Consider the following 18,034-nt stretch of genomic DNA (forward strand, 5'->3'; position numbering starts at 1 on the left):
GCTGAAGGTTTCACAGACAATTACAAATGTTTATAACAAGTTACATTTCCTCTGCTCTCTGCAGATGTACTGTGAGGAAATCCCCCCTCCCCTCATGGTTCACTCAGCCATCAGATTTGAGCAGACTTGCCGTCAGTTAAGAGTGAAAGGAATTTGTAAACAAAAGAAATAAGCAAGTGAAATGTATACATCATTATTTACCAGCACTTCAGGAACTCTCTCAATCCCAGGTTAAAAAACATATTATTTGATAGTGTTCCTGTGAGAAAACGCGGAAAAGCCGCCACGTGTACTCAGAACAAGGCGGCTGATTCCGCGTCCAACGCGGCGGTTTGCACGCATAGGCCTACATCCAGTAATATGGCATGCCTTGATAGCGATGCGGCGGATTCCGCGTCCAGCGTGGCGGGTGCTTTACAACACGTCTGGTGTGGCTGGGACTGATAGTCCACACAGGTTCAGAAGGCTGAGAGGCAGAACTTTTATGACAGCCAGAAGGGAGTCAGATGACCAAGCTGGTCAGCTGACGATTCAACCACTTCCCATTGGTCCAGCACTTAGGGGAGGCGCTGGAGAGCGCTTTGCTATATATACTGGGTGCTGGTCATTCTCTGGTTGTCTGCCGTTGCGATCACTACGTGGAAGCACTCAGACCTTATTGTCAGAATCTGTGTTAACATTCTGTTATACTTCAGACTAGTTCCAGGGTGTTGATGATCAAGGACCTCACACCCAAAGATTAGGAATCTGTGTTATCATTCTGTTATACTTCAGACTAGTTCCAGGGTGTTGATGATCAAGGACCTCACACCCAGAGATTAGGGATTTGTGTTACCATTCTGTTATACTTCAGACTAGTTCCAGGGTGTTGATGATCACGGAGCTCACACCCAAGACTAGGCATTGTTTATTATCTGTTATGACCTTCTGCTTTTCTGACCACTCTTCTGTTCACTGATTTGCTACTTCGCTATATCTGATACTCTGTTGCCAAACCCTGCTTGCCATAGGTTTACCAAATCAGCCTCCTGTCTTTGTACCTTGTATGTCAGTATGTTGCCGACCTGGCTTGTCCGACCTTGAGAGCTATCTACCCAGCTAAGAGATAGTTCACAGATCAATCAGTGGCATCCTTCTATTGGTGTCACTCACGCTCTGGTCCTTCCCTCTTCCCGTCTGACTCCTCCCCACGGGAGTCTCAGGCTGTGGAAGGATACTACTCCAGCAGTATTCCTTACTGCCTTGTACCTGTCCTCCTGGTATTGTTCACAAAGTATTACTGTTGCACCAAACACTCATATCTCTCAGGTATCCAGAGGTTAGTAATATATCTGATTATCGGTGATGCTGCAGATCATCAATAATCGGGTATATATCTGTATTCTTGGTGATACTGCAGATCACCAATAATCAGACCCTCTCTGTGTTACACCAATCGTTACAGTTCCTTTAAGCACACTATTTCCCCAAACAACATAATCATGATATTCATACAGAGTGCTGGTTAGTTAGCAATGCTTCCTTATCAGGCAGGAGCAGTCTCCGCAATGACATCAGTGCGCCTCTAAGCCCTGATGAACAGAGCTCTGTAACACCCATACCCAAATCCACTTACACCAGTGTTTCTGTCTGTCTTAGGTGAGGTGGACATGACAGTGAGTGCTCAGACCATTCCAGGAGGAGGACTGTGCGGCAATGAGATTGTCGATCCAGCGCAAGGAAGAAAGGACACAATTACCAAGCACATTCTGGTGGAGGTGAGCTTTTTATGTCATGTGATCGCAAGTGTTACTGTACAGAACTTCTGTAAAAGTGTAACACACATACTACCAAAGAGATGAACCTATGAAAAAGGCAATCAACTTTTGTTTATGTAGTTTTATGAAAGCAAATATTTGGTTACATTCAAAACTTTTTTAAGCTTTAATCTAAAAATGATTTTTTATCTCACCCTCATTCAAAGTTGAATTATTAATACAGTAAAATAGAATACCTTTATAGTGAACACCAAGGGAGTAGGCCAAATAGTTTACTACAGGTCCTTCTAAAAAAATTAGCATATTGTGATAAAGTTCATTATTTTCTGTAATGTACTGATAAACATTAGACTTTCATATATTTTAGATTCATTGCACACAACTTGAAGTAGTTCAAGCCTTTTATTGTTTTAATATTGATGATTTTGGCATACAGCTCATGAAAACCCAAAACTCCTATCTCAAAAAATTAGCATATCATGAAAAGGTTCTCTAAACGAGCTATTAACCTAATCATCTGAATCAACTAATTAACTCTAAACACCTGCAAAAGATTCCTGAGGCTTTTAAAAACTCCCAGCCTGGTTCATTACTCAAAACCGCAATCATGGGTAAGACTGCTGACCTGACTGCTGTCCAGAAGGCCATAATTGACACCCTCAAGCAAGAGAGTAAGACACAATGAAATTTCTGAACGAATAGGCTGTTCCCAGAGTGCTGTATCAAGGCATCTCAGTGGGAAGTCTATGGGAAGGAAAAATTGTGGCAGAAAACGCTGCACAACCAGAAGAGGTGACCGCACCCTGAGGAAGATTGTGGAGAAGGACCGATTCCAGACCTTGGGGGACCTGCGGAAGCAGTGGACTGAGTCTGGAGTAGAAACATCCAGAGCCACCGTGTACAGGCGTGTGCAGGAAATGGGCTACAGGTGCTGCATTCCCCAGGTCAAGCCACTTTTGAACCAGAAACAGCGGCAGAAGCGCCTGACCTGGGCTACAGAGAAGCAGCACTGGACTGTTGCTCAGTGGTCCAAAGTACTTTTTTCGGGTGAAAGCAACTTTTGCATGTCATTTGGAAATCAAGGTGCCAGAGTCTGGAGGAAGACTGGGGAGAGGTAAATACCAAAATGCCTGAAGTCCAATGTCAAGTACCCACAGTCAGTGATGGTATAGGGGTGCCATGTCAGCTGCTGGTGTTGGTCCACTGTGTTTTATCAAGGGCAGGGTCAATGCAGCTAGCTATCAGATTTTGGAGCACTTCATGCTTCCATCTGCTGAAAAGCTTTATGGAGATGAAGATTTCATTTTTCAGCACGATCTGGCACCTGCTCACAGTGCCAAAACCACTGGTAAATGGTTTACTGACCATGGTATTACTGTGCTCAATTGGCCTGCCAACTTGCCTAATATCCATTCGGTTCACATACCGTATATACTCGCATATAAGCTGACCCGCATATAAGCCGACCCCCCAACTTTTACCTAAAAAAACAGGGAAAAATGATTGACCCCCATATAAGCCGGGGTAGGAAATGCTGGATTGGTGCAGGCCGCGTGATCCCCCTAGTGTGTCCCAGTATAGCTAGTATAGTGCCCAGTATGGGTAGGTAGTGCCTCAGTATAGCTAGTATAGTGCCCAGTATGGGTAGGTAGTGCCCCAGTATAGCTAGTAAAGTGCCCAGTTTAGCTAGTATAGTGCCCAGTATAGCTAGTGTAGTGCCCCAGTATAGCTAGTATAGTGCCCAGTATAGCTAGTATAGTGCCCCAGTATTGGTAGGTAGTGCCCCAGTAGAGCTAGTAAAGTGCACAGTATAGCTAGTATAGTGCCCAGTATAGCTAGTAAAGTGCCCAGTATAGCCAGTATAGTGCCCAGTATAACTAGTGTAGTGCCCCAGTATAGCTATAGCTAGTATAGTGCCCCAGTATTGGTAGGTAGTGCCCAGTAGAGCTAGTATAGTGCACAGTATAGCTAGTATAGTGCCCAGTATAGCTAGTATAGTGCCCAGTATAGCTAGTAAAGTGCCCAGTATAGCCAGTAAAGTGCCCAGTATAGCCAGTATAGTGCCCAGTATAGCCAGTAAAGTGCCCAGTATAGCTAGTATAGTGCCCAGTATAGCAAGTATAGTGCCCAGTATAGCAAGTATAGTGCCCAGTTTAGCCAGTAAAGTGCCCAGTATAGCCAGTACAGTGCCCAGTATAGCTAGTATAGTGCCCAGTATAGCAAGTATAGTGCCTAGTTTAGCCAGTAAAGTGCCCAGTATAGCCAGTATAGTGCCCAGTATAGTGATCCCCCCGCCCGCCCGCACCCAGCTCCCTCCGCGGCCGCCGCTGCTATTACCTGTTCAGCCGGCAGCTGCTTCCTCTACTCCGGGTGCCCTCTCGCTCTGCTCTCCATGTATCACAGCAGCGCGCTCGGCGCTGCTGCTGTAACGAGGCAGGAGAGAGCGGTTCCCCTGGTAACGGCGCCGCGGACCACCACCACCCAAGACTTGCATACAAGCCGACCCCCCAACTTTTGACCCCCTTTTTGGACAATGTGACACAAGCACCTTTTTGTTGTGACTTTGCTTTCAATTGGACCACGCATATTGCCTATTGATAGGAATTTTCGACTCTATGTGCCACATACACTGTCCATCAATGGTTACTTTATTATTGGTTGCAAGGAAGAGGCAAAGCGGGGCACCACTTCAATAAAATCCCTTTATTGCGGTTGGGAGAGCAAGTACAAAGCAGTGCGGGTATTCTAGTGCCCGACAGCTGTTTCGCTGTTTAAACCAGCTTCTTCAGAGGCAGAATATACCAAACAATACCTTATTATTGGCACTGAGCAGATGACCGTGATGTGACATTTACTTGGACAGTGTGGCATAGGTCATTGTGGTGATCCTAGTTTATAGTTATATGTGTGGGGAGGGAGTTTCAGGGGCCATGCCTTGTTTTAAATTGTTCATTTCCTCAATAAATATCATGGGCCATATGCAATATACTTTTTCACCTGAGTTTTCTCCTAGGAGATAATTTTTCATTTTCTATTTAAAATAACTTTCCAGCACTTTTCAACCAAAAAAAGTACTAAAAAGTAAATGAAAAAGTACTGTCAAAATTATTTCACGTATTCTCTTGCTTTTTGGTGGCTGAAAGGGCATTTTATTAACCACTTCAGCCTACAGTGTTGTTTCACCTTATGCATCTGAGCAACTTTCACCTCGCATTCATTCACCAATAACTTTATCACTACTTATCACACTAAAATGATCTATATCTTGTTATTTCCGCCACCATTTAGGCTTTCTTTGGGTGGTACATTTTGCTAAGAATTATTTTATTCTAAATCGATTTTAGCAGGATTATTACACAATTTAAATTATGTCCCTATCACAATGTATGGCGCCAATATTTTATTTGGAAATAAAGGTGCATTTTTTCAGTTTTGATCCATCACTATTTACAAGCTTATAATGTAAAAAATGTTCGCAATATACCCTCTTCACATGCATATTAAAAAAATTTCAGACCCTTAGGTAACTAATGTTTTTTTTGTGTGTTTGTTTTTTTTTAATTGTGATTTTTTTTTCATAACATTTTTTATTTGGATAATTTTTGGTGTGGGAGGTAAACAGTTAATTTTAAATGTAATAATGTGTGTTTATTTTATTAAAAAAATGTATGTAGATGTAGTTTTACTATTTGGCCACAAGATGGCCACAGTGAGATTTTTTTCTTTGCCCTGCTCGCTTCCAGGAAGCATATAGAGGACGGGAAACATTTTAATTTTTAGCAGAAAGACAGCGGCCTCTGATAAGAAGCCGTCATTTTCTCTGCCGGGGACTTAGATCAATGAATGGGAACAATGTTCCCATTCATTGATCTTGGGGGTAGCGGAAGACGGCGGGAGCATGCGCGATTGCGCGCCCGACGCAGCAGCAGCAGGTCAGGCTATCTAGATGGATATATCCGTCCAGATAGACCGAAGTGGTTCATTGCATATGGCCTATGTGTTACATGCAGTATGGGCCATTGCAGTAATTATTTCAGATAGGTATCTGAGTTGACATTTAAAGTGACAGCACATGCAGAGACCTTTGCATTATGGGCCTTGCAATATCTGATGATGCAAAGGTCCCTGCACATGCTGTCGCTTTAAATGTATCAGGAGGCTCTACCTAGAGCTATTTCTAAGGCAGGTGCTTTTTGTCAAGGTGCACTTAGTGGTCATGCATGCTGAGACACTTGGTTTTGGGCTTTGCAATATCTGATAATGCAAAAGTCCTTGCACATGCTGTCACTTTAAATGTATCAGGAGGCTCTGGACTGGAACACAATTTGTAGAACTGAAGAATTTCTGCTTTAAACACGAAATTCAGATTCGTTTCCATTACGAAAACAATTGGAATTACGAAATTCCGGGTAAATGCCAAATTTCGCGTAATTTTGCTAAATTACGAATTTACAAATTACGCAAAATTTCGCAAATTTTTAATTAGGTCATTACGCTCATCACTACCTGCAGCTAGCTGTAAGGAAAAACATAAAGTGGGAACAAATATAACAACCTGTTTTAAAACATCCCCCATAAAATCTAACAGTAGCATCTGCCTAAATGAGCTCTGGAAAGTGTTGGAGGCTTTATGACCTCAGTACAGACTACGGCAAGCCAGAATGGACAATAACCGTTTATTTGTCTTTTATTACAGGCCGAGGGTGTGGAGAAAGAGGAGACATATTCAGCCATGATCTGCAACAAAGGTATATTGTTCTGAATGTCAGTTTCACCACAAGGTGAAAATGAAAATATATAAGAAAATTTACAGTACAAATTAAAGAAAAAAAATCTACAGAAAAAAAATAAGTAAAAAGGTTCCCAGAAAGGTGAAAGATCCCATACAGACAGACAGTGATTTTGCATGCTGCCCACGTAAGTGAGATTTATTTTAATAACTGCATCTTATATTCAGGTTCTGACACAACAGAGAAGATTACCTTGACACTCCCGGAACAGGTGGTGGAAGGGTCTGGCCGCGCCTACTTCTCTGTGATTGGTGAGTTATCCAAACAGTCATCCTCTTCATGATTGGTGAATTGTTCACACAGTCAGCCTTATACTCTCTGTAATTGGTGGATTATCCAAAATAGCACTTATGTTTCTGCACTGCAGTCAGGTTGGCTTTGGGAGACCACACTTGGATAGCGGTGGGCACAGGGGCGTAAATAGAAATCACTGGGCCCCCCTGCAAAACTTCACATGGGGCTCCTTTCCCCTGCACACTTAATAGGGACTGTATACAAGTCTTTGTCTACAACACTTTGTATGATTTCTTATCAGTGGCTGAGCAGATGCAGTCATTAGAACAATTGTGCAGAGAGCAGAAAGTTTTTTTCTCTCCTTGCCCTGAGTTGTCAGCCTCTCAGGACAGGGCCCCCTGTAGCTTCTGGGCCCCTCTGCGGCTGCATCCCTTGCGGGGTCTATTATTACGCCCCCCGGTGGGCAGAAATTACACCTTTGCATAAGTACGCATCGAATTACGCAGCAAGATTTGCAGATTACACGTAAAAAATTCACATGTAAACATAATCGCTAACCATAATTACGCATGTTAGAAGCATTTACGCATAATTTCAGACATGACTGTTTTTATGCAAACAAATGGATTTTTCGCATTGCATTTCTAAATAATAGCCATGCAAGTGCAGTATACTGGCTGATGAATGCAATTCTTTTTCACATGCAAACGCATTTTTCGCATTGAATATTTAATAGCCGCAGTACACTGGTGAATTGATGCAAATATTTTTAGCGCGTAATTACGATTTACAAACGTAGTATTCTGTGCAATGCGTTACTGCACACATTTTTGCATACGTGTAATTGACCCATTACAAACACCACTACACTTGGATAATTTAAAGGGAATCTGAAGTGAAAATAAATGTATGATATAATGAATTGTATGTTTAGTTCAGCTAAGAAATAGAACGTTAGTAGCAAAGGAAAGAGTCTCATGTTGTTTCTAGTACAGGAAGAGTTAAAGAACTTACCGTAGTTGTTATTTATGCAGAAGAGGTTCTCTGAGACAGTCCTATTTTCTGAGGCACTTACACATCAAAGAAACAGTGAAAAACCGCTTCAGATAAGGATTTACTGCAGGGGAGTTCAAAGGGTCATTAGCTCTGCTCTGTTTCATAGTTTAAAATACAGAGTGTGGTTTGTAATTGTAAATGTGACAGAATGATGTAATGTTATAAAAAAACGTTATAATGGAAAATAAAAATATGAAACTCTTTTCTTTGCTACTAATGTTCTATCAATTATCTGTACTACACATACATTTCATTATATCATAAGTTTTTTTTTTTTTTTTTTTGTTTTGCTTCAGTGTCACGTTAATAGTTCAGCTTTTTTTTGCAAGCTAAATAAGAACTTCAAAACAGCAACCAAACTTTTTTTTGTCTGTTACTGTTTTGCATTATTTCATATATCAGTTATAAAAATAATCTATTTTGAAAACCAAAGTTTACAAATAACTCAAAATAACTTATATGTTCCCTCTGCGGAGGGCCTAAACTATAAAGAACTAAATAAGAAACGTTTAAATCTTATTTTCTGCAATAAAAAAAAAAATCTGTTGTCTTGATAGAGCACCTGAACTTGTTTGTAACTGAAGAGAAAATAAAGTTTAGGGCAGGGATGGGCAAACTTGGCCCTCCAGCTGTTAAGGAACTACAAGTCCCACAATGCATTGCAGGAGTCTTACAGTCACAGTCATGACTCATAAAAGCAAATGCATTGTGGGACTTGTAGTTCCTTAACAGCTGGAGGGCCAAGTTTGCCCATGCCTGGTTTAGGGTGTGCCATTCACAAAACAGTGTTCCATAGTCATGGTAACAAGTAAGCGGATTTGAAGTGACTGTTATATCTGGAAAACCAAAGCTGCCTGCAGGCTGGGATGTGTGAGGGTTATTTCTAATGACATTAAATTACAAAATGGCTTGTGCAGCTTTGATATATTTCAGACCAATCTGCCAATATTTTATTAGATACATTTCCGAGTTGTGCTATATGTATATGACCGACTCTATCACTGTCTATAGAATGACAGAGTGCAACTCTATAAGAACTCCTTCAAGTGTCCATTAACGATACAATTCTCTGTATGGAGAGAGGCTTGCAAAACAATAGCATTAAGACACTTCTTCTTATTTGATCTGAGGAAGCGGACTGAAATCCCTGAAACGCGTTATCATTCAAGTGTCTGGTTTCTATGAACACGTATCATTTTACGTAGGCTATGCCCTTCTTATTAGGGGTAAGCCAATTTTTTAAGCCCACTTCCCCACATTACATCTTGGGGTGCCTCTTCCCTCCCAGTGATACTCGATACCAGCCCCCTCAGCTTGGGGTGCTGGCCGTGTATTTTGGTTCCTTGGAACCTTTACGCCCTTTTTCCTTTTCCTGGAGTGTGATCCACATTGTTGAAAACCAAAGAACCTGTTCTCTCATGAACCAAGGTGAAACATTTGCATCAGGTTTGTACTGTGTGTTTACACAGAGGTCATCATTGGGGAAAAGCAGCTTGTTGTGCTGTGTGGGAGAGTCTGACAGTGAGTGAGGAGGGGGGAGGCAGGAGAACAGCAGTGTTTCATTTGACTTGCACAGCAGAAAGGAGGAGGTGACACTGCTGTCCTGACTGAGGAGGAATGAACGACGACCGATTGGCCAAGAGTGAGCAGTTTGTTTGTCACAGGCTTGCAGCCAACCAGCCAGCCATCCAGTGTGTTATTGTGTTGATCTGCAGCATGTCATGCCTCTTGGATTCTGTGCAATCATTCCAAATCGGAGGGGGGCGCATCCTCACAAGTTTGCCTCAGACAGCGAAAAGTCTAGGATCATCCCTGGGCTTTCCTCACCAGCTGTTTCACTGTGGTTGCCGGTCTTGCAACCTAAACTTGTGAGTATTCTGCACATACTGTTGTTGAGTGTCCCATACCCTCAACATGCTTCACAATCAGGGGCTCCTGGTGTCCCCGTTTTATTTTTTGTCTCCTTTGGAAGGTCCTTGGAACCCATTGGTACCACACCCTCTAATTCTCTGCATGATCAATCGTCCTATTCGGTCACAGTATTGTTCAGAAACAATTGTTCAGACCTACTAACGAAACAAAAGCTGCTGTCCAATGCGATCAGATTGATGGATTCAATCTGAAAATGAACCGATTCCATTCATCTGATCTAATTGTATAGCAGATTTACTTCTTAAGTGGTCCGAACAATTGTTTTTGATCGATATTATGATTGAATTGGACTATCGGTCGTCCGGAGAATTGTATCATTAATGACCACCATCCGAGTCCGCCATCGGGAGGACGTGTTGTGTTGAGTTGGCATGGGATAATTATGTGTTGTTCCCTTTCAGGTGACATCATGGGCACCGCCATGCAGAATCTGGGTAACCTGCTGCAGATGCCATCTGGATGTGGAGAGCAGAACATCGCCCTTCTTACACCAAATATCTACGCCTTGGAGTATCTGAATAGTACCGGTCAGCTGACTCCAGACCTCAAATCAAAAGCGCTGACCCACCTGAGCACCGGTGAGAGATGTCAGTCTGTAGATCACATGCCAGTGCTGCATCATATGGGGTTAATTCACTATAACAAATAGCGTGCCTTATTAGAGTTAACTTACTTTATCAGAGTTAACATGCTTATCAGAGTTAGAGTGCCTTATCAGAGTAGCATAGCAAGCGCTAAAAACTTATGCCTGCTAATTGGCAATGACAAGAGCTCCACTCGTCCTGCACTGAGCCCATGCGGGTCCAATCACTTTAACCTCCTTGTCGGTAACCCCGTGTGTGACACGGGGTAAGCCGCCGGAGGGTGCCGCTCAGGCCCTGCTGGGCCGATTTAAATAATTTTTTTTTCAAACACGCAGCTAGCACTTTGCTAGCTGTGTGTTTGGTCTGATCGCCGCCGCCCGCCGCCGATGCGCCGCTACCCGCCGCGATACAGGCCCCCACCCGCATACCCCTTGCGCAGCCTGGCTAATCGGCGCCAGGCTGCGCTATGGGGAGGATCGGGATTCCCTGTGACGTCACGACGTCGGCGACGTCGATGACGTCACTCCGATCATTGCCATGGCGACGGGGAAGCCCTCAAGGAAATCCTGTTCAGAACGGGATTTCCTTATGGGCAAGCGGTGCCAGGGGCGATCAGACACTACGAGGGGACGCCGCAGGGAGGGGGGAAGCATGTAGCTGGCGCTAGGCTAGCTACATGCTAAAAAATTAAAAAAAAGTGAAAAAACCCTCCCGTGTCCGCGCAGCCGCGGGAGTCATACCGCCAGGTGGGTTAAAGGACATTATCTCCGCACTTTGATTGGCCCAGTAAGCTGCCTGTCAAGTTTCCTGTCAAGTGACAGGCAGCCTATGAGGCTGGTGCTTCTCTCACCTCTGCCTCAGCCCGGCCCTGATCATATGTCTCCCCTATACCCAAAAAGCTAAATAGTTACACTCTTAATTTTATCTTTTTTTTAATTCAGTTTCTAGACCCCTGCTATATTTTTTTGCTATTAGCTCTTCCCTTACATTGGAGGAGAAGTACTGTGGTCCAAGTCAATTTTATTGCACCGGTATTCCACATCTGGCATTTGGCCAAGCAGGAAGTGACGTGCGCTTGCAGTCACTTCCTGCTTTCATGGTATGCGGGAGTGCGCGGAAGTGTATTGTAAAAATACGCTTCCGCGCATGCGCGCCACTATATCGCATTGGTAATTTTTTTAAGAATCCAAGCGTCGCTATACACTAACATGACTTCTGGGCCAACACAGATCGCCACAACTCAACGCAGAAGCAACGCAGTAACTTGGACCTGTGACGGGGATGTGGTGAAAACGTCAACGTAACGTCGCAGTATGAAAGTTTCCATAGACTTTCATTGCCCTGCGGTGTTAAAAATATACCATATCAGTTTACCATATCAGTTTACAAAGCATGCCAGAGGTTCCCAAACTTTAACATTTAAAGAGGAACTCCGCTGAAAATAACATAATAAAAAAAGTGCTTCTCTGTGCATTTTTACTGCTGGCAGGTGATATCAGTGGAAGGAGCTGCTGCTTGCTTTTTTTTAGCAGTTGGAAACAGCTGTTACTTCCCACAATGCACCCAGGTGTCAGGACAATGGTCATGACATCGCACTGTGGGAGGGGTTTAACCACAATATCAGCCATACAGAGCCCCCTGATGATCCGTTTGAGAAAAGGTAAAGATTTCTCATGTAAAAGGGGGTATCAGCTACTGATTGGGATGAAGTTGAATTCTTGGTTACGGTTTCTCTTTAAATCTTTTAGCACTACATATGCACAATCCATGCATAAAACAAATATTCTAGAAGCAATGATGTTTGATGTTTTCTATTTTCCATTTGACTATTTTTATGCTGTCTTACAGGATATCAGAGGCAGCTGATGTACAAACAGTCAGATGGTTCTTACAGCGTGTTTGGATCCCGATTTGCACAGGCGAATACCTGGTAAGCTGACGGATAGCTGCGTTCTCCAATACTCTACCAATACGCTGTATTACAAAGAGATAAACTAAAGTGATATATAAAACCGGGCAGGTCGATTGGGCGGCACAATTGGCAGGCGTCTAATAGACGCCTGTATCAATTACAGGTAATTGGGTGCCCGACGTAGCCAGCGTAGTAACTAATGGTTGTAGCGGAACGTAGATGTTTGGCTGCAACTATCAGTCGTTTGGGCCCTGGGGCTTCCTGGTAATTTAGGCACTTACCAGGCGGAGTTAGGGTTATGCATTAGGTGTAGGTGTGTGTGTGGTTGGGGGGGGGGGGGCATAGTTAAGGTTAGGCACTTACAGAGTGGGTTAGGGTTAGTCATTAGTTGGGAGGAGTTCTTTTTAGGCACTTACTGGGGGAGGGGGAAGGTTAGGTTTTACTATTATTGAGATATACAGTGCCAGCATCTTCAGTGGGAGGGGTTAGGCACCTACAGGAGGGGTTAGGGGTAGACATCTACAGTGGAGGGTTCAAGGGAGAAAAGATTGTTTTACTGCCTTGAATTTTTATTATGAATTAGATGTGGGGGAAAAAAATCTACTTTTTTTTGAAAGTTCATTTAAACTCACTCTCTTACACACAGTGTTATTATTATTATAATCATCATTAATCTACCATTTAAACAAAACAAAGATGTTCTGAGTGTCAAAAATCTGCTGACAATGTCAGCAGATGATCAGCACTATGGAGAAAACCTGCATCCTTCTGCAGTAGCTACAGCATATCATGTTAGGCAAAGAGTTGTGCTTACCTGTAATCACAGACATTCACACATGAGATGACTCTCACTTGGCAAATAAAGATACAGGAGGACTAAGCAGATCAGGGAATGATGACCTCTTCTGATTACTGAACATTGGTCCCATGATTACTGTGCAGCACATCTATTCTGTGCTTAGGAAAGACAAGTATCAGGGTGAAGTAAGGGTTGGGCCACACTAAATGCGGTTGCAGAACGCAATCCGCAGTCCGGACTCCGGTTTTCTAAAACCGGTCGGAAATCGGAGCAGGGACAAGGTCCTCCAGCACCCAAGGCTGAGACACCAAAGTGCGCCCCTCCATCCCTCCCACCCCGGCCGTCACACACTGATTGCTATTAGACTAAGAGGGCCACAGGTCCCCCAACACCTTAATCTCTAGTTATCTGGCTTGCAGTCACTGCTATGTATCCCCTTTTCTTATTTCTTACTGCTTCATACACAATTAGGAATGACAGCTGAATGAATTGTGCGCCCCCTCCTACACTGCGCCCTGAGGCTGGAGCCTCTTCAGCCTATGCCTCGGCCCGGCCCTGGGTCGGATCCCCCCTCCCTCAACTGGGTGCCCCCTTGCGCGCTCCCCCTTCAGCTAGTTTCTTTTAAAATCAATCCAGCGGCAAGCGGGGAATTCAGTCACTTCCTTGTTCCACTGCTTGCCGCATCACTTCCTGCAATTCCTCCCACTGAAGTACAGAGGGCGGCATTGCAGGAAGTGACGCGGTGAGCGGTGGAACGCAAGGAAGTGAGTGAGTTCCCTGCTGGATTGATTTGAAAAGAAACTAGCTGAAGGGGGGACCCAGGTGAGGGGGTGTCCGACCCCCCCTCCCCGCTGCTGTGCCTGCTGCCCCCCCTTCCTGGCTGCTACCCCTCCAACATGGCGGGCCCCTCCCCACCCACAGACAGGGCTGGGACACTGGAAACATATCTGTTTCTGTGTCCAAAGCTGCCTGTGTAGAGGGAGAACTGTTTTTGCATTGCTTTTCACTACCCCTCCGTGTATCCAGGGTCTGTGAAAAACCTGTAAATCCGGACTCTCCGTTCAGTTTTCCAAACTGGATCACCCGGATCGCCCACGGAGCTGTATTTGAAATGTCTGAAGAAGGCCACTATTTTTAACATTGGTATCCGTGGCTCCGGTTTTGGTCCAGGCCAAAAAACTGAGCCATGGATACGTTTTTAAAGCAAGTGTGAACCGACCCTTAATGAATGAAATGTCTAATAGAGGAGCTGCCATTTTGCATCCTCTGTGATCAGTTTGAATTTGACTCACAGCCGTTTCTCTCTATAGGCTGACAGCTTTCGTGTTGAGGTCCTTCGCCAGGGCTCAGTCACACATATTCATTGATCCAAAGCACATATCAGACTCGTTAGCTTGGCTCTCACAGCGACAGAAAGAAAATGGCTGCTTCCAGAACATTGGCTATCTCTTTAATAATGCTTTGAAGGTAAGAATGGTGACTGGACCGGAAAAGGTAGAATCGTATGTTATTCCTGATAAAAAGAATATACTTATACTGAAAAATGTTGCCTCTAAAGTTAGGGGGTTGGCTTATCCGCGAGAGAAGGACTGCGTTCGGATCATCTTCGAGCAATATGTTACTTCCAGGGCCAGTTCTAGAAGTTTTGCTGCCTGAAGCAAACTTATGAGGATACGCCTCCCCCCTGAATCCCCCCCCTCCCCCCCGATTTGGAATGATCGCACAGCACCGAAGATGTTCACCCTCAATATAAGTATGTAGCCAGTTATAGGTGCCCCCTTTATATGGTAGCCAGCTATAGTTGCCCCCAGTATAGGTAGTATAGTTGCCCCCAGTATAGGTAGCCAGTGTAGTTGCCCCCAGTATAGGTAGTATATTTACCCCAGCATAGGTGGGTAGCTAGTTATACTTGCCCCAGTATAGGTAGTATAGTTACCCCAGTATAGGCAGGTAGCTAGTATAGTTGTCCCAGTATAGGTAGTATAGCTGCCCCCAGTATAGGTAGTATAGTAAATTGCCACAGTATAGGTAGCTAGAATAGTTTGCCCCAGTAGAGGTAGTATAGTTGTCCCCAATATAGGTAGCATAGTTTCCCCAGTATAGGTAGTTAGTATAGTTGCCCCAGTATAGGTAGTATAGTTGCCCTAGTATAGATAGCTAGTATAGTTGCCACCCAGTATAGGTAGGTAGCTAGTATAGTTGCCCCAGTATAGGTAGTATAGTAACCCCAGTATAGGCAGGTAACTAGTATAGTTGCCCCCAGTATAGGTAGTAGAGTTGCCCCCCAGTATAGGTAGTAGAGTTACCCCTGTTATAGGTAGCTTAGTTGCCCTAGTATAGATAGGTAGTATAGTTGCCCCCCAAGTAGGTAGCCAGCCTGCCCCCCCCCCCCCCTCCCCAGCGACTGCTAGATTGTTTATCTTATTTAAGCCAGCGGCGGCCGAGTCCTGCAGCAGGACAGGCTCGCCGCCCCCCCTTGGCTCAGATCACGTGACCCACAAAGCCGCTGTGAAGAGAGGACAACGGTAGCTCCCACTGCGCGTATACCGAAAATATACGCGCAATAAGAGCTGCCGCAGTCCTATCTTCAGAGGCTTTGCGGGTCATGCGATCTGAGGTCTTCTAGAAGGCAGACGAGCCGAGGGGGGCCCCGGCGAGCCTGTCCTGCTGCAGGACTCAGCCGCCGCTGGCTTAAATAAGGTAGACAATCAAGCAGCGGCCTGGAAGGGAGGGGAGTGAGTGCCAGGGAGGGAGGGGGTAGGTGGGATTCCGCCCTGACGCGTGACGCCGCCTGAAGAAGCGACGTCACCTGGCGTCATGGGCAGGAAGCAATAAAAGTCTGACGGAGATCTGACAGATTTTGGACTAGTCCATCTCCTCATGGGGGATTCTCAGTATTTCCTTTATTAATTAAAAAAAACACCCCCTGGAAAGGATCTAGTGAAAAGGTTGACCTTTTCCCAAATCACCTGAACATTATTTTGGCAGTTGGACTGAGCAACTGCCATTCAGTAAGTGTTTTTGAAATAAAGAAAAACAACAACTGAGAATAACCCATGAGGAGATGGACTGAATCAAAATCTGGCAGACTTTCAGTGATAACTGTAAGCGACAGCAACATACGAGAAAAGTAATTTTATAGCTGATTTCCCTTTGGGACAAATGTACATTTTGTACATATTTTGTACATATTCATCATACAGATGTATATTAACTTTACAATTTTTTGCAATAGTGGTCCTTGAAAGTCATGCCAAGCAATAGCAATGATTCTGTAAAGGTAGCAATACACTGGTCGATTTGCCATCAGATCCGACCAACAGATAGATCCCTCTCTGATCGAATCTGATCAGAGAGGGATCCTGTGGCTGCCTTTACTGCAAACAGATTGTGAATCGATTTCAGCCTGAAACCGTTCACAATCTGTGAAGCTGCCGCCGCCCCCTTCCCCCACATACATTACCTGATCCGGCCGACGCGTGTCCCCCGGTCTCCGCTGTCCCTTCTCCGTGCTCGGCTCCTCCAGCTTCACTGAACTTCCTGCCGGGGAAGTTTAAACAGTAGAGGACGCTCTACTGTTTGAACTTCCTGCCGGGACAGGAAGTTCAGTGAAGCTGGTGGAGCCGAGCACGAAAAAGGGACAGCAGAGAGAGCGGGGACACACGTCGGCCGGATCAGGTAATGTATTGCAGCTAGTGTCAGTCATCGGGCATTCGAACGCCGCTATCGACGGACTCCCGACCCGCCGGCGATTGAGCGAAATCTTCCGCACGGACGGATCGACGGGAACAATTGATTTCGGACGGAAATCGATCGTTCTGTCAGCGTTTGTGCAACGATTTCACAGCAGATTCGATCACAGTGATCGAATCTGCTGTATATGGGCGGGAAAATCGTTAAGTGTATGGGCCCCCTTTAGTTATACTAAAAGTCTTTTATACATTTTTACTTTATAAAGTGCAGGGGGAGGGGTGGAGGCTTGCGGGGCGTACATTTTAAATTAGCATTTGGAGTTTTTGGCGTGAACACCCAATACTGTCAGGGAAGTCAAGTGCATGTGGTATTAATTCATGTTGTTACATAGCACATCTGTAGATAATGCATTTGTTTTCTTCCAGGGAGGAGTGAATGATGAAGTTACCTTGGCCGCCTATATCACCATCACACTGCTGGAAATGCATCGTCCCGTTACGGTATGACATCATAGCTTATTCTATCAACAGCAGACGGTAAAGGAAACTATCGAAATCAAACTCCCCCCCCCCCCCCCCACACACACACACTTTACTCCATGGATAAGGTTGGATTATAGCAGACCATAGTGAGAATGTCTGAAAGGTTGCAGTTGCATGGCATGGGAGGTGCACAGGGCATTTATAAACCTACTGGGGGCTGTTTTGAAAGGGTTAAAAGATTGTAGCAGCATTACTGGTCACAAAGAGTTAGTCTCTCAAGGGAGGAGATGGGTGGAGCTATGTACTCAGGCTCTGTGTTGGGGAAGCAACATCTTCTCACCTGGCAAGCTGTCTGCTCTCTGTAGGTGAATGTGAGCACAGGAAACCCCCTGCTTAGCTGAGCTCAGTGAGGCAGGATGGGGTTCCTGGTTGTCATCTGTGCAGATTCCATGCTGGTACACCATGAAGCCGCTTCTGGTGGGCGGAGTAAGAAGGAGAACAATGCGCTCAGGAGATACCTGTACACACGTTCCACTCAAGCCTAGCTTCCTCTAGCATGTGTACATAGCTTTAGGGGAGATATAGCCACATACCTCCCAACTTTTTAAGCTGAGAAAGAGGGACACTTAAGCCACGCCCCTGCCACACCCCTGATCACACCCCCACCACCCCCTAGTTACGCATACCATAAAGATTTCATAAGGAAAATATGTTGTTTTATAATTCAACCCACACTGGTCCTTTCTGTCCTGGTTCATTTTCCTTCATATTAACATTTTAAAATTAGTACTATAT

At 44.7% G+C, this 18,034-nt stretch overlaps 1 protein-coding gene across 2 annotated transcripts in view; it reads left to right on the top strand.

Moving 5' to 3' along the window:
- LOC137533939 (alpha-2-macroglobulin-like) overlaps positions 1 to 18,034 on the top strand; it is a 132,447-nt gene that overhangs the window by 84,850 nt on the left and 29,563 nt on the right. For both annotated transcript variants that reach the window (XM_068255256.1, XM_068255257.1), the window contains exons 22-28: positions 1,639 to 1,757; positions 6,454 to 6,505; positions 6,715 to 6,798; positions 10,171 to 10,347; positions 12,202 to 12,283; positions 14,375 to 14,531; positions 17,183 to 17,257. In XM_068255256.1, coding sequence (XP_068111357.1) covers positions 1,639 to 1,757; positions 6,454 to 6,505; positions 6,715 to 6,798; positions 10,171 to 10,347; positions 12,202 to 12,283; positions 14,375 to 14,531; positions 17,183 to 17,257 — 746 coding nt within the window. The remainder of the gene's footprint in view (positions 1 to 1,638; positions 1,758 to 6,453; positions 6,506 to 6,714; positions 6,799 to 10,170; positions 10,348 to 12,201; positions 12,284 to 14,374; positions 14,532 to 17,182; positions 17,258 to 18,034) is intronic.

The sequence above is a fragment of the Hyperolius riggenbachi genome, chromosome 10 (genome assembly GCF_040937935.1).
Source record: "Hyperolius riggenbachi isolate aHypRig1 chromosome 10, aHypRig1.pri, whole genome shotgun sequence".
Classification (NCBI taxonomy): domain Eukaryota; kingdom Metazoa; phylum Chordata; class Amphibia; order Anura; family Hyperoliidae; genus Hyperolius; species Hyperolius riggenbachi.